At 33.9% G+C, this 21,639-nt stretch overlaps 1 protein-coding gene across 5 annotated transcripts in view; it reads right to left on the bottom strand.

Moving 5' to 3' along the window:
* The window catches only part of LOC141447143 (transmembrane protein 47), a 320,333-nt gene that overhangs the window by 202,832 nt on the left and 95,862 nt on the right, over positions 1-21,639 (bottom strand). Inside the window, exon 1 of one of the 5 annotated variants that reach the window (XM_074114385.1) lies at positions 11,081-11,619. The exons of the other annotated variants lie outside the window; for them this stretch is intronic. Within the exon in view, the coding sequence (XP_073970486.1) occupies positions 11,081-11,110 (30 nt within the window). The 5' untranslated portion in view covers positions 11,111-11,619. Of the gene's footprint in view, positions 1-11,080; positions 11,620-21,639 lie in introns of those variants that run through there. 5 annotated transcript variants of the gene reach the window in all.

Consider the following 21,639-nt stretch of genomic DNA (forward strand, 5'->3'; position numbering starts at 1 on the left):
ATTTTACCATAAGTAAAATTAGGGGGACTAAATTAAATTACAATTGAGAAATGAGTAAATATTGTTGAATAATCTACTTGTTATTAAATGTATGTTATTTGTGCTCACGAATATTTCGGTAAGACGAATTTAAGACTGAAATATTGTTTTGAATCCTCCGTGATTGAAATTTAAAAAGTGGCCGACTCTAACTTTGTTTTTTTCTACTTTAACATGCATGTATATGTGACTACTCAGAATAATTCATCACTCATTTTATCATAATTATAATAAAAAAATATTATGAATGAACTGGCCAGCATAAGGGTCTGTGACATCTAATAAATTCTAAAAAATGTGAAGGAAAAGTTAATGCAGTAAAATTACTTAAATTATATCAATGAAGTATTAATGAAATGTTGGGAACTGCTGATTTGTGTACCTTTTGGCGTTTAATCAACCCTTATACTTAACTTTTAAAACTGTAAGTTTTTGTTAAGGAGATTTTTGTACCTTTTGGATAGATTTTCCTTTTTGTCTATTTGCAAAGTTACGTCTGCTTTACAGATTTTTTAAAATTTGGAATAAGCTATTCTATCATTATAACCTGATAAGGTGTTAAATCGGAACCGTAACTACCACTGGAGAGATCTTTTTAAAGAATGATTATAGTTGCGGTCCCCAAACCATCCTCAATAACCATTTTTTTGAGAAAGCGTTTTGAATAAAATAGGAAGGTATTTGTACGTAAATAGCAAAATTAAACTGCGATTTCAGTACTTCCTTTTAAGAGGAGCAAGAAAAATAAACTGCGATTACAGTACTTCTCCCTAAAAGGCAAAGATTTTGAATCGAACGACAATTCATTGATGTAAATCGGTTCACTCATTGATAATTTTAACGATTGCAGTACTTCCTCTTAGTAGGTGTAAGAGCATGATGGCACTTCACAGCCACGTAGAGGAGCTTTAACCACTTTATTTGAGCTAAATTTTATCAAAATCGGACTAAGCTTTGTAGAAATATTGGTAATAATAGTTTTAGAAAGGGCCTTATTTGGGTGGGGCGAACTCCCCTCCTTATGAGGCATAGCGTCGAGACTTTTAGATAATTTGAAACGATTGCTATACTTCCCCTTAACAAGTGTAAGAGCAGATCGTCGCTTTATTGTTAGGTAGGGGAGCCCTAACCCTATCATCCTACCAAATTTTATCAAAATCGGGCCAAGATTTACAGAGTAATTAGTAATAATAATTTTGGAGGGGGCCTTACATAAAGGGGGCTAACTCCTCTCCCATTCGATGTACAGGGCCGAGACCCACAAAAGGCACATCTACATAAAATTCCGAATCGAATGACACCTCATTCATGAAAATCGGTTCACGCGTTTAGGCGCTACGTTGTTTACAAAAAAGGTAACAAGAACAACAACAACAACAACAACAACAACAACAACAACAAGAAGAACAAGAACAAGAACATTTTTTGAAAAAGCCGTTTTTGCTCATTTTCGGCAACTTTTTTCTCGAAACCTATTAGATCTGGGTGGTTGCAAATAAATTACAGTTATGAAGGAGGGTTTGGAGTAAGATTTAAAGAAAATTTGGGAATTTTATCTTTTATAGAAAAATAGAAAAAAATTGTCAAAGTTGGGTGTTTTTCAACGTTACACTTTTTCGTGCAGTTTTTGATGGTCAACCCTTATACAACTGTCCTACCGGACAGTTTTAATATAGGATAAAGAGAAGTATGTAATTCTATCCAAGAGAAAGAGAATATCTATATTTATACAAAAACAATGTACACAATAAGAAGGCAATGTAATAAACTCTAGTGAGAATTTGTACATGAATGGTTACGAGCAGCCTAAGTAGTAGTGGTGTTGTACGAAGGGGTCCGATGCATTCTGACAACCACTAAAATACTCCACACCACTGAGTGGTGGACAAACTACCCTTTTATACAATGTTCTTCACTTATAACACAATCCTAAAACAACATTGTCGTATTTATAGCTGGTAATGTTAGTATATGTATTACAATATCAAAACATATACAGATAATTTAAGTTCTATATATTTAGACAAGAGATTCTTAGTTACAGGAGAGTTAAGTAGAAAATGAAAGGAATAACAACAATAACAAAAAAATATGTCATTATATCGTTCAAAAGTAAATAATACAAATTACTTCATTAAAAGTGTTGTTAATTTCAATGTAAATCCACATAAAACAAAACCATTTAATTACCAACACATTCTGACGTCATCAGCTTTGTATTCCAGCCGCTAACAATATTTTACTGGAATTTAAACATTTAATGACATTAAAATACGCAGAACTTTTAATTAAACGAAAATTTCTATCGGGAATTAAAAACTTATAATATTACTACGATTTGTGTTATTATTACAAAGTCATCAATTGTAATTCCTTTGCTTTGTGTTTACCACAAAGTAAACAAGTCATTTATATTAAAAACTTCCTTTACGTTGTTAATAGAATTTAATTCTGACAAATTTGTTTTTCTAATTTTCTGGGAATAACAAAATTTTTAACAAATTATTTTATTTACAGCGTTATTTTATTGGAAGTAAGACCAAAAATTTATAGAAATTTCTCCTGAAACCTTTCAATTATCATGAAAATTGTTCCAATAATTACTCATTTTTATATTAGAGTAAGTAAACCAAGAATTAATTTACTTATTTACAAAAATAAAAATAAGCTGTATTTACGCGTGTTAAAAGAGCTGACAATTACAAAATTTAAAGTAAAAAAAACAAAATTAAAAATGAATGGATACAATTTTAGTTTATTCATTTAATTTTACTTTTATTTAGTTATTAATTTTGAAAGTTACGGCCAGCGCTAGATGCACTATTAGTAACAATGACAATAACTGACACTACTACACTTTACTGAGGGGAGAAGTTACCCCAGCGGTAACCAGTCACTAAGTCATCTCCAGGATTAACTACACTCCCCAGAAGAAAGAAAATCGTGTGGCTATTGGCGTTTTAATCGCCTAGGAGGATGATCTGGAAGGTGTTTTAAAATTTAAATTGCCCTACGGGGGTCATCTAAGTAGTCCACTGCGAGAATTTTGGTAACCCAGTAAACAATTCTTAATTTTGAAGATCGGTAGGTATTCTTGCCAAAGAATTAAAGTGTGCTTGTATTGAGATGTGTTGCAAGATGTGATGATATCTTTCTGGTAGGTTAATCTAGTTTTCTAAAGCCGATATTAATTGAGTTGCGTACCAAAAAATAAAAGTGCTAAACTTGAATTCCCGGATATTTTTGGTTTTTGCGTAATGACTCGCACAATACAGACCAATTATTCAAATCAATTTAGCGGGAAAAAAGTAACAGCAAAAGGCTCTGTAGTTAGAATCACTGGAAAAGTCGAATTTCATGCATGAGTTTGAATTTGATGAAATAAAGGAAATATCAAGGAGTTCAGTACAAGTTCAATATGTTCAACTTCAAGATCTTGAATTGGCAGGCAGAAAAAAAAAAGAAGGTTTCTTTGATCTTGCTACATTCTAAAAGATGATTGATTGTTTGTACAAGGGTCCTTGAACACACTAACTGGAATATTATGATGATCTCAGAAAATGTAATGATGAAATGCAAGCGGATGGATGATGGGTAGAGGATTTACAGAAAGTGACTGTGAGTGATGCAAAAAAATAGCGCAATAAAACGTCACAACAATGTAAAAATGAGTGAATTACTTAGAGCAATGATTCTTATTGCCACGATTTTCACATTAGAGCACAGAGTTGAATCAAAATGGCTTCTAAAATAATTTATTTATTATTCAAAAGCCCAAAAAACTGTTTGTCGTTTAATGGTGTTAATATTTATTATTTGGGGAAATTTATTATAAATATAGAGCCCGGAGTTGAATCAAAATGGCTTCTAAAAATAAATTATTTATTATTTAATGCACAAAACATTTTTTTGCCGTTTAATGGTGTTAGTATTTATTATTTGGGGAAATTTATTATAAATATAGAGCCCGGAGTTGAATCAAAATGGCTTCTAAAAATAAATTATTTATTATTTAATGCACAAAACATTTTTTTGCCGTTTAATGGTGTTAATATTTATTATTTGGGGAAATTTATTATAAATATAGAGCCCGGAGTTGAATCAAAATGGCTTCTAAAAATAAATTATTTATTATTTAATGCACAAAACATTTTTTTGCCGTTTAATGGTGTTAATATTTATTATTTGGGGAAATTTATTATAAATATAGAGCCCGGAGTTGAATCAAAATGGCTTCTAAAAATAAATTATTTATTATTTAATGCACAAAACATTTTTTTGCCGTTTAATGGTGTTAATATTTATTATTTGGGGAAATATATTATAAATATAGAGCCCGGAGTTGAATCAAAATGGCTTCTAAAAATAAATTATTTATTATTTAATGCACAAAACATTTTTTTGCCGTTTAATGGTGTTAATATTTATTATTTGGGGAAATTTATTATAAATACAAATAGCTATGACTGGAACCAAGTGCTTTGACTCTTAAATTTAAGATATTTCAAAAAAGTGGATCTAAAATACGAAGGACACTAATTATATTTTGAGCCTTGGCAACACTGAGTGTTGTCAGGTGCTATCTGTCGTTTCCACTTGAAAGTTTCGACATTTTTGACCATAATCTTTTTCAGAACGTTTTGTTATTTGAGCGCGGTTTGTGTTGTTTACAGTCACTTGAAAATTGTGTCTCAGCGAAAAAATGGGTATTAACTCATGAAAATTTTCGTGCAATGATTTATTACGGACTTTCGACGTGAATTATCAAGACAGGATTGCATCGATCAACTTACTTCCACTTTTGGCGATAAAGCCCCCATCCTTTGCCACTGTGAAACGCTGGTGTAACGAATTCAATCGTGGTCATCGTTCGCTCACCGAAGTGAAGGTCGTCCAAAATCAGTTGTTGTGTCAGAAAACATTGATGCTGTGCAAAAACTAATAATGCAAGATCGTCATGTGACATACTGTGAGATTGAGGCAACTTTAGGCATTAGTTCCACCAGCATATATAAAATATTGCATGATCATTTAGCCGTCCTCGTTGGATCCCACATAATCTGACAAAATATCAAAAAGATGCTCGTGTCGATTGGTGCAAAACAAATGCTTAAGAAATTACAATGGCGGTGCTTCAAAAGACGTGTATAAGAATTGTAACAGGGGACGAATCATGGATATACGCGTATGAGCCGGAAACTAAACAGCAGTCGACTGTATGAGTGTTTCAAGATGAACCAAATCCAACAAAAGTTGTTCGCGCTCGAAGCACTTCGAAACAAATGGTCGCCTGTTTTTTTCGGAAAAACTGGTCATGTGGCGACAGTGCCTTTAGAGGAACGTCGAACGGTCAATTCTGAATGGTACACAACCATTTGTTGTCTTCGGATGAAATAAGGAAAACAAACAAACGACCATTCGGATCATTCTTCATCAAGACAATGCCAGCTGTCACACACCTCGTCTAACAACTGACTATTTGAGCACTTAAAAAATCTAATTAATGGTTCATCCGCCGTACAGTCCTGATTTGGCACCAAATGACTTCCTTTTTGTTTTTCCGAACGTCAAGAATAAATTACGTGGACAGAAGAAGCCGTTGATGCATTCAGAAAACCATGTTTTGGAGGTGTCTCTAGCGGAATGGAAAAAATGCTTTGACAAGTGGTTCGAACGCATGCAGAAGTGTATAGATCATAAAGGAGAATATTTTGAAAAACAATAAAGTCATTTTCAATGACAAATTACTGTTTTTTTTTATTATTAGGCTCAAAATATAAATAGTGCCCCTCGTATACTATATAATACATTATTAAATTAGTATACATTATTTGTGCACGATTGCTAGATTGAAGACTCAGGTTTGAAAGGGAAACAAACAAAATAGAGAAAGATTTAGAATGTACATTCCAAAAAAACGAACAACAACATGGAACAACACTCTGCGACCAAATTATTTATTGAAAAGTATCCCCAAAGTGCCGAAGTGTATGTTGTCCGTGTACGTATGTGTGTGTTAGTGTTTTTCCCTCTCTGAAACCATGAGGAGGCGGTGTATGGCCACCTCCACTCTGCCATATAACTTTTACAATGGTTACAATTGCCAGGTGGAAGACTGGAGGCCATATCTATGAATATTTCAAAAAGCCCTACCTAGGTACTACATTTACCATTTTGTCCTAAAAAAAAATAAAATAAAATATTTATGGAAAGAAATAATAATGAGGTTTAATCCTATATCCGGCGGAAATCGCGTACTAAAGTATTTACACTATTTCCTCTCAATTCAATTATAACTTCCTGTTGTTTTTTTTCTCAGTGCACTGCCGGCCACCGGATAGTGTTCTCACGTTACAGACAACAGTGTCCATTATGGGATAGTGAGCTGTAAAGAGAAAATCGAAGAGCTAGCTAGGTTCTTCAATTTGCGTGAAATTAATAATATAATGCAGTTTATCGCAGTCAGCCCTATTTTGTCTTCCTATAGACTTACAATATTTTAATAGAAAGGTACTCACAGAGGTAGTACTTTGTGAATACCTAAATGTAAAAAAGTGGATTAAGTGCACTTTTAAGAGATGCATCCAGGTGTAGAACTTGACTGTTACAAGAATTTGATTATTAACTTCTTTTTTTCTTGTATTAATGTTATTAAAAGGAAAATTAGCTGTATTAAAAATTTATATTTTAAAAGAAAATTTCATTTTACTTTTTGGTAAATTTTGTTTTAAAATTTAATTTGACCAAATTTTAATATTTTGTTCCTCCTTTACACAGTCGAGCCTTCCATAAAGAGCACTCTCACTAGCGGCCACCTCCATTTACGGACCAGTTTTTGGATTTCCCCGTTTTACCCCTATAACACTTTCTATATAAAAGAACCTCCGTCTAAAGGACACTCTACATAGCGACCGCGGACATTGATTTTGGGGAACAGATTAAATGTTTCATCTCCAAACCAACGACCACCTTATTATTAAAAGTTCCTTTGACGCGGTGATCAAAATAATTATCCCCTCTCAAGTTTTTTTTTTTTCAATTTTTTCCTGACGTTTCCTATATAAGCTCACATACATCTTGTACCAATTTTAATCATTTTTCAATATAACTTTGGGCGAACAATATTGTTTTTTTCCGATATGTCTCTAGAAGAGAAAAATAAATGTGTTGGAAGATTTTGCAAAAACCAAATCGAACCATCGTCAACTTGCCGAAAGGTTTGTTCTATTTTTCTAATAATAGAAGATAGTATGATGATAATTTTACCATAAATTATTATTGTTATGAATAAATGTGATGATTATTATAAAAATTGTTATAAAAATTATTAAATAAGTCAATAATATGTAGTTTTTTTTATGATTTTTTTGGATAATTAAGAAAAATTTGATGCATATCATGTAATTACGAGGGTCGTTTGAAAAGTCCGTACCAAGTCAGAGAGATAGCACTACTGGCGCGTATCGAGGTTATGTTTAGTTAGTAGCATCTCTTGGAAGAAGAACACACACCAAGTTTCAGCCAGATCGGTCTATTTCTTTGTGTTTGGTATTCGTTTGAATCGAGGAAGTCGAGTGATTTTCAAAAAATGGACGAAAAAGAATTTCGTGTGTTGATTAAACACTTCTTTATGAAAGGTAAAACGCCTCAGGAGACTAAAGAGAAGCTTGATAAACATTATGGTGACTCTGCACCTTCGATTAGAACAGTTTATAAGTGGATTCAAAATTTTCGGAGTGGCCATATGGGCACAAGTGACGCTGAACGTTCTGGAGGTTACTACTCCAGAAATCATTGATAAAATCCATGATATGGTGATGGATGACAGAAGAGTGAAGGTGCGTGAGATTGCTAGTGCTGTGGGCATCTCGAATGAACGGGTACATAATATTTTGCATCAACATTTGGACCATGACAAAGCTATCCGCAAGATGGGTGCCGCGATTGCTCACGCTTGACCAAAAACGAAATCGTGTGAAGTGTTGCAAGGAAGGTTTGCAGCTGTTCCAGAAGAATCCGCAGGACTTTAAGCGTCGTTTCGTCACTGTGCATGAAACATGGATACATCACTACACTCCTGAGACCAAAGAACAATCTAAACAATGGGTTACCAAGGGGGAATCTGCGCCAAAAAAAAAGGCGAAGACCGTTCCTTCGGCCGGAAAGATTTGAGTCTTTTGAGATTCGCAAGGAATAATCCTCATCGACTATCTGGAAAAGGGTAAAACTATTACAGGTGCATATTATTCATCGTTATTGGACCGTTTGAAAACCGAGCTGCAAGAAAAACGCCCACGATTGGCCCACAAAAAAGTCCTTTTCCATCACGACAACGCACCAGCTCACACCTCAGCAGTTGTGGTCGCAAAATTAATGGAAATAGGGTTCCAACTCGTTTCACATCCCCCCTATTCTCCAGACTTGGCTCCCTCGGACTACTATTTGTTCCCCAATATGAAGAAATGGCTGGCGGGAAAAAGATTTTATTCAAACGAGGAGGTGATTGCAGAAACGAATGGCTATTTTTCAGACTTGGACAAATCCTATTATTCGGAAGGGATCAACAAACTAGAGCAGCGTTGGACGAAGTGTATAAGCCTAAAAGGAGACTATGTTGAAAAATAAAAAAGGTTTACCCCAAAAAATTAAGTAGTTTTTATTTTTGCACGGACTTTGCAAACGACCCTCGTATGTACGATTTTAAATCTATTAATAATAAACAATTTTTAAATAGTTGTTTGTAAGAAAAACCCATATTTTTTCATTATGAAACTTGCCTACCTCCTTCTAACGACCACCTCCAAACAGCGGCCACTTTGCTTTCCCCCGCCAGTGGTCGTTATTGAGAGGTTCGACTATACCAAAACATTAATTATAAAATTTACTGTATAGTTCAAACTGAATTTTTGGTTCTTTTCTATCTTTTTTAATTTACACATTTATAATTTTTTGCTTAAAATTTATTCATTTTATTGCAACTCATGCAGATGGAGTGAATTCCATGCATAATTTGTGTTTTGTTTTGTTTTTATGTTTCATATTATTGTAATATGTTTCGAATTAATAAACATTTTATTTGTCGTTTGTTTTCTAACGGTAACTTCGATAGTCTGCCTATAAATTGTCGGTTCAGATAAAGCCGCCTGTCAGGCTAGTGAATAGACTAATACTGAAAAATGTTATTTTTTAGGCTCTACTACAGTCATACAAATTTATTAAAACAATGTTTATTAAAGTCGTAAAATTACTAAGGAACACAAACAAAATTATTACATTTTTTTAAATTTTAATGTCTGTTAATGTCTGCTAGAATATTGCATTAAACATGGCAATTAAAACAAGCTTGACTAAAACTCTTGAGACAGTATAATCTTCTAATTAACCGGAGAGCACCACTAAAACCACAATGCTCAAGACTTCTCAGTAAACATCCCCGCACTCTCAGACCTTTACTGGTCCATGCTAACTCTTTAATGATGGAGGCTAATAACAGTGCAATAAACAAGTTGCAGGTATTTCCAAAAACGGTGTACTGACTGGCTTGGAAGCACCGTAGTTCATGAGGGGGGGAGGAAAAAGTATTTCAAATTTTTCAAACCCCAGTACCACACAATATCGTAACCGTTAAGAATTTTTTGAGAACAAATTTCTATTTTTCAGGTTTAATCCAGAATTCTGAAAAAGCGGGAACAAGTAAGGCTCTCCTTTAAAGTTCAATTTTAGCTATTGTTCAAGTATGGAATATGTAACCATAATTCCAAAAATGGAGAAATATCAGGTGAAACGGTGAAGCAGATATCTAATTAGAAGATTTTGTTCTTGTTCTCTGCAATTTCTAGAATGTTGCCGCCTATGGTATTCACAATTAAATGTGGACAGCAAAACGTGTGTTAAACCTATTTGTACCAAATTCGAGTTGAAAACTGTTTTTTAAACCATCATTTTGAGATTACATTTTATTATAAAGAGAAACCTTATTTACATAAATTATAATATAAGAGAAGTTCGAGTAAGTGTTTACACCATAATTGTTTGAATTTACATTCCTCAATTACAAACAAATCTTTCATAACAGAAACTGCTCGTCGGATGAAGAGACACCGGAGAAAGATTTTACAAAATGAATTGCTCTAGGTACAAGAATTTGAATATTGCAATTAGGAAGGAACGAAAAAGGTCAACAGAACAAAACAAAACAAAAACTGAATATTAGGCATTAAGAATTAGGGCACAGTGATTATAAAATAACATAAAAATAATAATAAAAGCAAAAACTAAATATACGCTAATTAAGTAATTATATGGAAGGCTATTATTATTTTGCTTGTAAAGTAAATAATGAAGAAGGCACTTTTTATTTAAAAAAAAAATGTACAACAAGCAAAAACAAAGCAAAAGCATCTAGATAATAGCATTTAAGAACTACTTTAATAAGCAAAGTAAATAATAAGAGATTATGAACTCAATAGGAAATGTAAACAATATAGGTTTGTTAAAAGAAGGTTATAGAAGTTCAAATCTATTTAACACCACAAAGAAGGCAAAAAATTTCCTTTTAATAATCACTTTTAACAAACTGTTTATCTTAATATGGCTATTTCAATTTTTTTTATTTATTTAAAACGTAAAAAAAATAGTTTGGATTTAAAAAAAAATAATTTTATTGTGTATATATATCTCGTATTTTAGTAAGAAGCAAGTATCTAAACAAAATCGTTTAAAGGTTCCATTTATTTGGTTAAAAACTCAGAAGTTAATGAAATTTAAAGATCTTAAGCCGACATAGGCTAGGAAAAATCAGTATAACCTCAATCTTACACAAAAAATTAAATTAATATTCAACCAAAAATTGAAAATATGAACAGTAATTTTAATTTTTAAATAGAATACAAAGAAAAATAATAAGCTCAGTAAGAAAATACAACAGAAATATTTTAATAAAAGGCGTACAAGTGGGTTTTGCCTTCATATTGATTCCGCTAGAGGGAGTTGCTAACCAAACTACAGACCCTTATGTTACTAACTTCTATACAACACTAACCTGGGCGATAGGGTTGGGACTTTCTGTCATCTCCTCCAGTTTGGCAAATCTTATCTGTAACCGTGTACGATTTGCAGTATCTATGGTTATTATTGCCCTAACCAGCTGGTCTTTCAATTAAGACCCGCCTTATAGGGCGTCCAAAAAAATAAATAAAATAAAAAATTGGGTTGAAAAAAATTTTAGAAATAAAAAAAACAAAACAAACCGAACTACAATTTGTTGTTTTCGAAACTTAATGAGCTAGTAATAAAATGAAGCAAAAAAAAAGGGAGGGGATATAATAGTCTTCGAAACACAACTCTACAAATGAAACTATGTCAAGTTCATCACAATAACAAAATAAAAAACGTTTATATTATTGGAATTTCAAACAAATTTATTGAGAAATGAATAAAACTTGAATCACTATGAATCCATTAAATTAGTTATTAAAAAAGTTCTTTTGTATTAATATAAACAAAATAACATTTTTCTTTAGATTTATTTTCAGAACTTTCAACGAACATCCAGCGTACAAACACGACAAACGACTGGCACAAAACTTAGGGAGAGTAGTCCAAGCGCCGCCCACTAAAACTGGAGTTCTAAACGAATATTTACGAACATACACGATGATTAGCGAATGATTGGGATAATTTACCAGTTTTGGTTTAGTTATTCTTCTCCAATAAAGGCATAACAAAGGAGATTTAAAAAATCACGTTTATTTCTGTCGCTGTATATTGTAAATTATAGTCATTACTTTTTTTCTTTGGCCTGCAGCGTTCAACAGCCCCATATTATTTGTCTTCTTTGAAAGTGGAAGATTTATAAATTTTGTTTAAAAAAACAAACAAAAAATCCGCTCTATTTTGCTCTTATTTCAATTATTAGATTATAAATTGATTATTCATTTTCTCTTATTCCTCATACGTGGAAGTAAGGGTAATGTACTTACAAGAGTAATGGGAACTGTGGAGGAGAGAACAGAGAAAAGGAAGATGAGGTGGTATGGATACCTTAAAAGAGGGTGCTCCCCCACCTGGTAGACTTCGATTTATTTTTAGCTTGGAGATAATTAGATGATGGATCCTTCAACGGAACAAAAAGAAGAGGAAGAACGTCGTAAAAGTCGAAGAAGATAGAGAAGGAAATGACCGGCGGAGTCCCTGCGGGCAAGGGATAGTGTCAAATTGGTGCAAGGAGAATTTCAAACGTCTAAAAAAGAAAGGATGTTTCCTTAAGTCAAATAGCAACGTGCTAGAGAGAAGAAGTGAGGAGAGAAAAAGGACGAATATGAAAGATGTAGCGGTAACACTAATACCCAGATTAGAGCGACAAATGGTTGAGGGAATCATTTCAATTTAATCGGGAATCGGTTCTGTGGAATCAAAGTGAACGAGAGAGAATAAGGAATAATTATATGAGAGGAGGGTGAGGAATTTAACAATTAGGCAGAATTAGGCTTACTACCAGGGAGTGATACTAGCTGAGTGGTTATCGAATACTAGTTTCCAACGGGCTCGAATCTAGCTGCTGGCCCTTGAAATTTTCTCTTTCTTACAGCTTTTTACAGCCTACTGTCCGGTGATAGACAGTATATAATGAGAGAACACTGTCAGGAAGCCGCCTATGCACAGAAAAATGCTCCGGGCGCTAATAACTTCCGATGTTGACGCGCCTTAAATCAATTTAAGAATAAACAAAAAAAAAACATTGGGCTTACTAATACTAAAAAGCAAATAACATTAAAAATGGAGAACTACCAGTACTAAAACACTTTATCTAGCAGCAACTAGGCAAATAAATTCGCTGCTAAATTTAAAGAGTAGCAAAATTTCTTAGGTAAATAACCCATTCAGATACTAGAACACACTCAACCCGAAAACCTCAAATTGAGCCATTATTTCACCCGAGATAGCAAATCAGAATATTTATCTTGCTGTCTGCCAATAAATAACAATGTAAGAGACAATAAATAACATTGTCCAATACATTTCACATACATGTAAATTGAAAATTAATATTGTCTTATTTAAGATTGGTTCGATATAAATTTGCTTTCTTCTTATTCCTTTTTTGTGCCCAATATTTCAAGCTAAAATTGAAAAATTCTGCTCAGTTCTTAATATACTATTATTATTTAATATAGTTGTTACTAACTTATACCATTATTATTTAATATAGTTGTCGCTAACTTATAATATTATTCTTTAATATAGTTGTTACTAACTTATAATATTCTTTAATACAGTTGTTACTAACTTATACCATTGTTATTTAATATAGTTGTTACTAACTTATACCATTATTATTTAATACAGTTGCCGCTAACTTATAATATTATTCTTTAATATAGTTGTTACTAACTTATAATATTATTTAATACAGTTGTTACTAACTTATACCATTGTTATTTAATATAGTTGTTACTAACTTATACCATTATTATTTAATACAGTTGCCGCTAACTTATAATATTATTCTTTAATATAGTTGTTACTAACTTATACCATTATTATTTAATATAGTTGCCGCTAACCTATAATATTATTCTTTAATATAGAAGTTACTAACTTATAATATTATTATTTAATATAGTTGTTACTAACTTATACCATTATTATTTAATATAGTTGCCGCTAACTTATACTGTTATTATTTAATATAGTTGTTACTAACTTGTACCATTATTATTTAATATAGTAGCCGCTAAATTATACTATTATTATTTAATATAGTTGCCGCTAACTTATACTGTTATTATTTAATATATGTGTCGTTAACTAATACTATTATTATTTAATATATGTGTCGCTAACTTATACTGTTATTTTAATAACCTTTGAAATTAAAACTGTCCGGTAGGGTTTCACGGTAGGATTCATGCACTTTTATCCTTTTATTTTTAAACCAATCAGAAATCCCAGAGTCCAAAATAGTTTCATTTATTCTGTAGGCAAATAACAAAGCACACCTTTCCGTAAACAATAATTTGTCCAGTAGTTACAGAAACATATTGAGCAATTTGAAAAACAAAAAAAAGAAATGAAGACTGAAGTGAAATAACCACAAATTTTCTCTAACTGATTTTGGATTACAAATCTAAATTTACAAATTTACTTAAATGTAAAACAAGGAAACTAGTTAGTTGCACTTCCGTAACAAAAAAAAACAAAAAAATCGATGGACTATCGACTAAATCTTATCAAGAAGGATAACACTCAATAAGTGTTGGCTTTTGCAAGAATTTTATCTTTAAGAGACGCGATAAAATATGGCGAAAAAACAATCAAAACGTTCTTAGATAACGCGTTTGTAAAAAAATGAACGTTCTAGGTGATTACACAAAAACTATTTTAATCATTACTTAAAGGATGGAGACAAAATAAAATGGTGCATGATAATGACCGTCATTTTAATTAGAAGAACATTTACAGTTTTGGAAGAAAGCTAAATAAATCTGTATTAAAATTAACAGAATGGTAGATTTAAGGTTTTAGGACAAAAGATTTGTACATGTAAAATCATTAAAATATTTGAAAGCCATATTCACTAATCAGATAGAAGTTAATAGCTAAATACAAGAATGGTTAACTGTAGATAAGCCAGATGCAGCTTTACGTTAAGCCGGCAGAAGACGCAAGTAAAAACTCAGAATATATAGAATTATCATTTTCTGGATTGGATAAAAGATGTTAATGAACTGTAACACCATTAACGCGCTTAAAAGTTGATGAGAAAAATATTTTAAAGGAAAACCATTGGCCACAAAATGGACAGAGTTTGGAAAAAAGAAAAAAGAAAAACTAGCTGAACAGTGAACTACACGCATCGTCAAACATTGTAGCAGAAATGAATGGGCTAAAACTTAATTGGCTAGGAAATGTGGAGCGTATGAGAGTAAGATAACAAGAAAGTTGTACAGAAATAAACCCAGAAAAGGAAGAAGCAAGTTAGGGGAATAGCCTAAGAAGAAGTTGAATTGAGGAAGTGGAAGAGGATATTGCCAACTGGGGATATAGCAAGATGCGAGGTCTAATAGGGGACGACACGATTAACAGAGGAAACTACTCAAGGAGCTAGAGCTCTCTGCAAGAACTGAACACCGGGAAAAGGTAAGTTTTTAAAGTGAACGCTAAGGAGGTGGAATCACAGTTACACCAAACTATAGTTTAAATTTTGTTAATAGGACCCCACTTTGGTTAGGGTATACTCCACTCGACTGGAACTTGTAAGGTGTACACAAATATAACTGAACTCTCATAGAATTATCCAAAAAAAATTATTTACTTCAGTAACATTTTTCAAATAATATAATAAGTTGTAGTTTAAAGAACTATAAGGCCATGTAAATAGAAATGTCTTTCGGAATGAAGATTTCCCTGCATCAATGATGAGGACTCATTGTCCAAATACCAACTCCAGAACAGAATATTGAAACTGAAGGTTTCGTCAGCCGACTCACTTCCATCGACTCTAGGACAACTCCTAGGTCAACAAGTCGTGACACATACAGGGAATTTAAATACTTGATGTAAATATTATTGTCTCCGATTAAGTCACCAACTTACCACGTCCCACGTCTAGACTACGATAGAAATAAAGGCAAATTTGAATTTGCTAGCTCCATTTCTACGTCCAAATAGATTTATTTGAAAATAAACCATATATTTATTTAATTTTAGCTGGAGGTACAGACTTAAGCAGTAGGTGGTACGACTTAAGGTAATGGTTTCCTTAGTCGTATCGATTTTAATTTTACTTTTAGGGTTTTAAGGAAAAAGTGCGCAGACTACAAATGAGATAAATGATATAGTATAATAAGATAAATGTATATAGTAAAGTGGCAGACGTGAATGACGGTCATCCAGTGATGGTCACGGGGCCAACGGCGTCTCAGCCGTCTCCGAGGATTGGAGGGTAGCGTAGTTGAACACAAGTTTGCAGCTAAAGGGTTGGGATGAAATGAGAGTTTTTGATGAAAATTTTTTATCGGATTTTGGCAAGTTCGGAGATGAGTGGAATTTGGAGATCTGTATGTATTGTGTGTGGTTACTAACATAGAATGGAGCGTCTACTATGCGGCGGAGTATTTTGGATTGAAGTGTTTGCAGTCAATTGATGTTGGATTTTTTTAGCTGTTCCGTAAAGTTCCGAGTCAGTAAGTCCATATTGGTGTGAGAAGAGCTGTATAGAGTCGTCGTTTTTTCTGCAGTGACAGTTTTGAGCGTTTGTCGAGTAGTCTGGCTAGAAGTTTTGTATCGTTTGTTTAGTTCGGTACGTTTAAGGTCTCGTATGGGGGTTCCCAGGTAAGTCTCTTGTCTAGGTACATTCCAAGGTACCGCACATGGTTGGCTGGTGGGATAGGTGTATGATGTAAGATGGTGGAGTTTGTCGTTTGAGTGTGAAGACTATGTATTTAGACTTAGTTGGGTTAATTTTTATACGCCAGTTTTCTAACCAAGGTTCTATTGAGTGAAGGTGGGACTGTAGTGAGCGTACTACGAGGATAGGGTCAGAATGTGTGGAGAGAATGGCAGTGTAGTCAGCGAAGGTGTAAATAGAGGTTTTAAGGTTAGAAGGTAAGTCGGCAGTGTAGATTGTGTAAAGAAGAGGAGCTAAGACACTTCCCTGTGGCACACCAGCAAAGACAGGATAGACATATATTTAGGAAAAAACTTAAAAACCATATGAGAAAAAATGAATTCTTTTATATTCTCGGTTTCTTTCTCATTTGAAATAAACTTGGAGAACACTATTTACACCCGAGTATAGAAGGTTTAGTATAAATACGAAAATAACCGGCTGAAATGCTTCAAAGTAGTACAGGCTTAGTATAACTCCCTTCACTTTATCTAACAAACAAAGCGTTGCAATCAAATAATATAAGTAATATTAATAAGGGAAGGGATTAGCTATGAGGTTAGCAGACTGGACTCCCACGCGGAGGTCTCGGGTTCGAATCCAGCTGCTGACCCTTAGATTTTCTCTTCCTAGGAGCTTCTTACAGCTCACTGTCCGGTGATGTCTGTAACGAGAGAACACTGTCCGGAGGCCGGCAGTGCACTGAAAAAAGCTCCGGGCGCCAATAACCTTAGATGTTGACGCGCCTTAAATCATTAAAATATATATATATATATAAATAAAGGAAGGGATTAGCTATGCGGTTAGCGTATTGGTTTCCCACGCGGAGATCCTGAGATTGAATCCAGCTGCTGGAGCTTAGATTTTCTCTACCTCGGAGCTTCTTACAGCTCACTGTCCGGCCTGTAACAAGAGAACACTGTACGTACGCCGGCAGTGCACTGAAAATACATACATACGAGTTCAATTTATGAAACTGCAGTTAGTTCCACCTGAAAATCAGTGGGATAATCAAAATCAACGACTGAAATAATTACCCTGGAATTTGATTAAATGACGAGTTCATTAGATTTCCTGCCATAAATACATGGTGTTCATTTTAAGACGGCTCAAATGCATTTCATGCTTAAACGGTTAATCGCGTGCACTTCTTTCTCTTTGATAACAAGTTAAAAAAATTGAAATATGATTAATAAACACCAGATTTTGAAATGGCCTAGTACCTTTAATTTTGAAGATATCGAATTGCGGTTTCCGGTTTCTTTCATAACTTTTTATACTCTTTAAAACTGTGTATATGAAAATGGGGGTCAACTGCGAACCTCTCACTTTTGGTGGCGCGTCTGCCGCGTATGCGGGCAAGAATCCAAAATCAAGTCACATATTCTGAAACTAGAGGTGACGAGCAACAAATTTTTCCTCCACCATGTTTTGCTCAGATCAACCGTTTAAGCATGAAATGCATTTGAGCCGTCTTAAAATGAACACCATGTATAATGGAAAAGATTTTTCGCAAGCGCTCTGATTAACATTACTAGATGCTAATAAGTAGGCAGGCTGTCGCCAAGGAACTGTACGGAGGGGGAAGTCCCAGAAGCACTTCTAAGGCTGCCGTGGAAATGCAGCTCAGAAGCCCTAGCGAACACACTTATTTCTTCCACTTCATTACTAAGAACAAAATCAAACTTTGAAAAAAAGAAAATAAAATAAAATAACCGGAACTAAAAGCAAAAGTAACAATAGTACTAATAACCCATATCATTAAATAACACTTTAGTACATCTCTGGCTAATCTGCCCAGACAGGAAGCCAACAAAAAAAAATATTTATTTACAGAATTTTAGGTGAACTTCATTATAAAACAATATTATAAAATTAAAGGCACCACGATAGCCGAGCGGTTAGAGGCGAGACCTGTAAAGCTAAGATTGTGGTACTGGGTTCGATTCCCCGGTCTTAGGCCTTGGATTTTATTTAATGGTTAATATGAGAAATTTAATAATAAAGTATGTTTGCTAGTCACCTCCGTCCACGACACCTAATTGAGAAGTTGGACGTAAAGCCGGCCTGAAAAAATAGGCATTACTTTACTTTATAACATTAATATTTCCAACACTAACAATATTAATATTTCCATACGTAAAATTAAGAAAAAGAAAATAAAATTAGCCGACTAAACAGAAGCATTCTCAACTCACTATACTTGAATAGAGCCGGAATGGAACATAAAAAAAAATATTACCTCGGCAATAAAGAACATTTTTCACATCTGAAGGGCTTAAATAGGGCTGATATCGTCAAATACGAGGGTCGTATGAAAAATTCGTGCAAAGTCAAGAGAGATAGCACTACTGGCGCGTATCGAGGTTATGTTTAGTTAGTAGCATCTCTTGGAAGAACACACACCAAGTTTCAGCCAGATCGGTCTATTTCTTTGTGTTTAGCATTCGTTAGAATCGAGGAAGTCGAGTGATTTTCAAAAAATGGACGAAAAACAATTTCGTGTGTTGATTAAACACTACTTTATGAAAGGCAAAACGCCTCAGGAGACTAAAGAGAAGCTTGATAAACGTTATGGTGACTCTGCACCTTCGATTAGAACAGTTTATAAGTGGTTTCAAAATTTTCGGAGTGGCCATTTGGGCACAAGTGACGCTGAACGTTCTGGACGCCCTGTTGAGGTTACTACTCCAGAAATCATTGATAAAATCCATGATATGGTGATGGATGTCAGAAGAGTGAAGGTGCGTGAGATTGCTAGTGCTGTGGGCATCTCCAATGAACGGGTACATAATATTTTGCATCAACATTTGGACATGACAAAGCTATCCGCAAGATGGGTGCCGCGATTGCTCACGCTTGACCAAAAACGAAATCGTGTGAAGTGTTGCAAGGACGGTTTGCAGCTGTTCCAGAAGAATCCGCAGGACTTTAAGCATCGTTTCGTCACTGTGCATGAAACATGGATACATCACTACACTCCTGAGACCAAAGAACAATCTAAACAATGGGTTACCAAGGGGGAATCTGCGGCAAAAAAAAAAGGCGAAGACCGTTCCTTCGGCCGGAAAGATTATGGCGACTGTCTTTTGGGATTCGCAAGGAATAATCCTCATCGACTATCTGGAAAAGAGTAAAACTATTACAGGTGCATATTATTCATCGTTATTGGACCGTTTGAAAACCGAGCTGCAAGAAAAACGCCCACGATTGGCCCACAAAAAAGTCCTTTTCCATCACGACAACGCACCAGCTCACATCTCAGCAGTTGTGGTCGCAAAATTAATGGAAATAGGGTTCCAACTCGTTTCACATCCCCCCTATTCTCCAGACTTGGCTCCCTCGGACTACTATTTGTTCCCCAATATGAGGAAATGGCTGGCGGGAAAAAGATTTTATTCAAACGAGGAGGTGATTGCAGAAACGAATGGCTATTTTTCAGACTTGGACAAATCCTATTATTCGGATGGGATCAACAAACTAGAGCAGCGTTGGACGAAGTGTATAAGCCTAAAAGGAGACTATGTTGAAAAATAAAAAAGGTTTACCCCAAAAAATTAAGTAGTTTTTATTTTTGCACGGACTTTTCAAACGACCCTCGTATATGAAAATATGTAAGCGAATGTAGACCTAAATAAATTACAAGGGCTTTAGTGAACTTTCAAGACCTTCTGAATCTAAATATTGTAAGATTTACTGTAAAAATCTTGTTGTAGAAAATTAAAGAAGGTTATACCAGGAATATGTAAAGCAAACTATAAATATGACATGAAAATGATATTTAATTAAAGCAGGAAATTTCCGTTTATGTTACTGCTTAACTTCCTGTGCTATTTTTATTAATTTATTTATGATTAATTGCGCGTCAAGGAAGAGAAAAATGTAAGGGGTCAGCAGCTGGATTCGAACCCGGGTCCTCGGCGTGGGAGTACGATACGCTAACCGCACAGCTAATCCGTTCCCTTTCCTGTACCTACTATTATTCTTTTAAACATATTTTTATGCCACAAAAACAAGAAATCAATTCCTTTTCGTTCAAATTTCAGCCCTAATTACGGTAACCATAAAAATGCAATGGGAAATAGTGAAATAAAATAAAAACAATAAGAAGTCAAATAGTGACTGATAAAAAGACGTTTAAAGCAACAAAATACATGACAAAAAACAGAAATATCTTCAACTGTTATGCAGCCATATTTTAAGATATTATAATTACACTTTGTCTCAGTAAATTTAAATTATTTATAAACTGATTCCTTGTTACCGATAAAAATCGGCTACATTAGATTTTTAGGAAAATTCTATAATAGTTTATTAAATATTTAATTAGCAAATGTACGCCAATTAATTCGAAAAGAATAGTCTAAAGCACAAGGTTTTCAATATGTTAGTAGAAAACACATGTATATTTCAACTGTCCAAAATTCTACTATAGACCATATGAAATTATATAAAAAAAAAAAAAAACAATAGAAAATCGGATAATAACAACGAGAGACGAAGATCAACCGAGTTTTAGTTTTTGAAGCAAGCATCGAGTGCACATCTGCCTTGCGATCGGCGTTGCCGGAAATTCTGTTTCAACCTTCAGGTGAAGAAATACATAGGTAGCACGTGGAAGCAACTCTGGATTTTTTACTTAGACAAAAGGATCTGGAAGAACTGGGCCCGAAGAGAGAAGCCATCCAGGGTTATTTGGTGAGAGAGTGATTTCACCCAGATACTGTTTGGACTATTGAGTTACCTTCGTGCTCTTGAGCTGGAAACTTGTGTCTGTTAAAGTTCGTTAATTTTTTTCATTTTTCATTGGTTAAATATCAGTGTTTACTGTGAAATTTGAGTTTAACAGAATCTATTTTTTACGATCTTTTTAGTGGTGCAATTTTTATGACTTAATTTTTATGACTTTTTAAGATATAGACGAAATTATTCAAAAATTTATTGTGAAGAATTAGTGACTATACTCTTGTTGTAAATTTAAAGTACATTTAATCTGGAGTGGGGAGTGTAACAATACAGTTGAATTTAGTGGGGTAATTGTGTGTGCCTTATTGGCCACGCCCACCTGCTCACTTGCTTGATCAGCTGCGAGAGACCAACAGGTATATTTTTAATTAAAGTAAAATACCTACGTATAATTTAATATTACGTATACGTATTGCGAGTTTGAATAGAAACAGATACGTTCTCTGTTTATGTATGCATCGTAA

The sequence above is a fragment of the Rhodnius prolixus genome, unplaced genomic scaffold, assembly GCF_049639745.1.
Source record: "Rhodnius prolixus isolate KJV_2025 unplaced genomic scaffold, Rpr scaffold_7, whole genome shotgun sequence".
NCBI classification, from domain to species: domain Eukaryota; kingdom Metazoa; phylum Arthropoda; class Insecta; order Hemiptera; family Reduviidae; genus Rhodnius; species Rhodnius prolixus.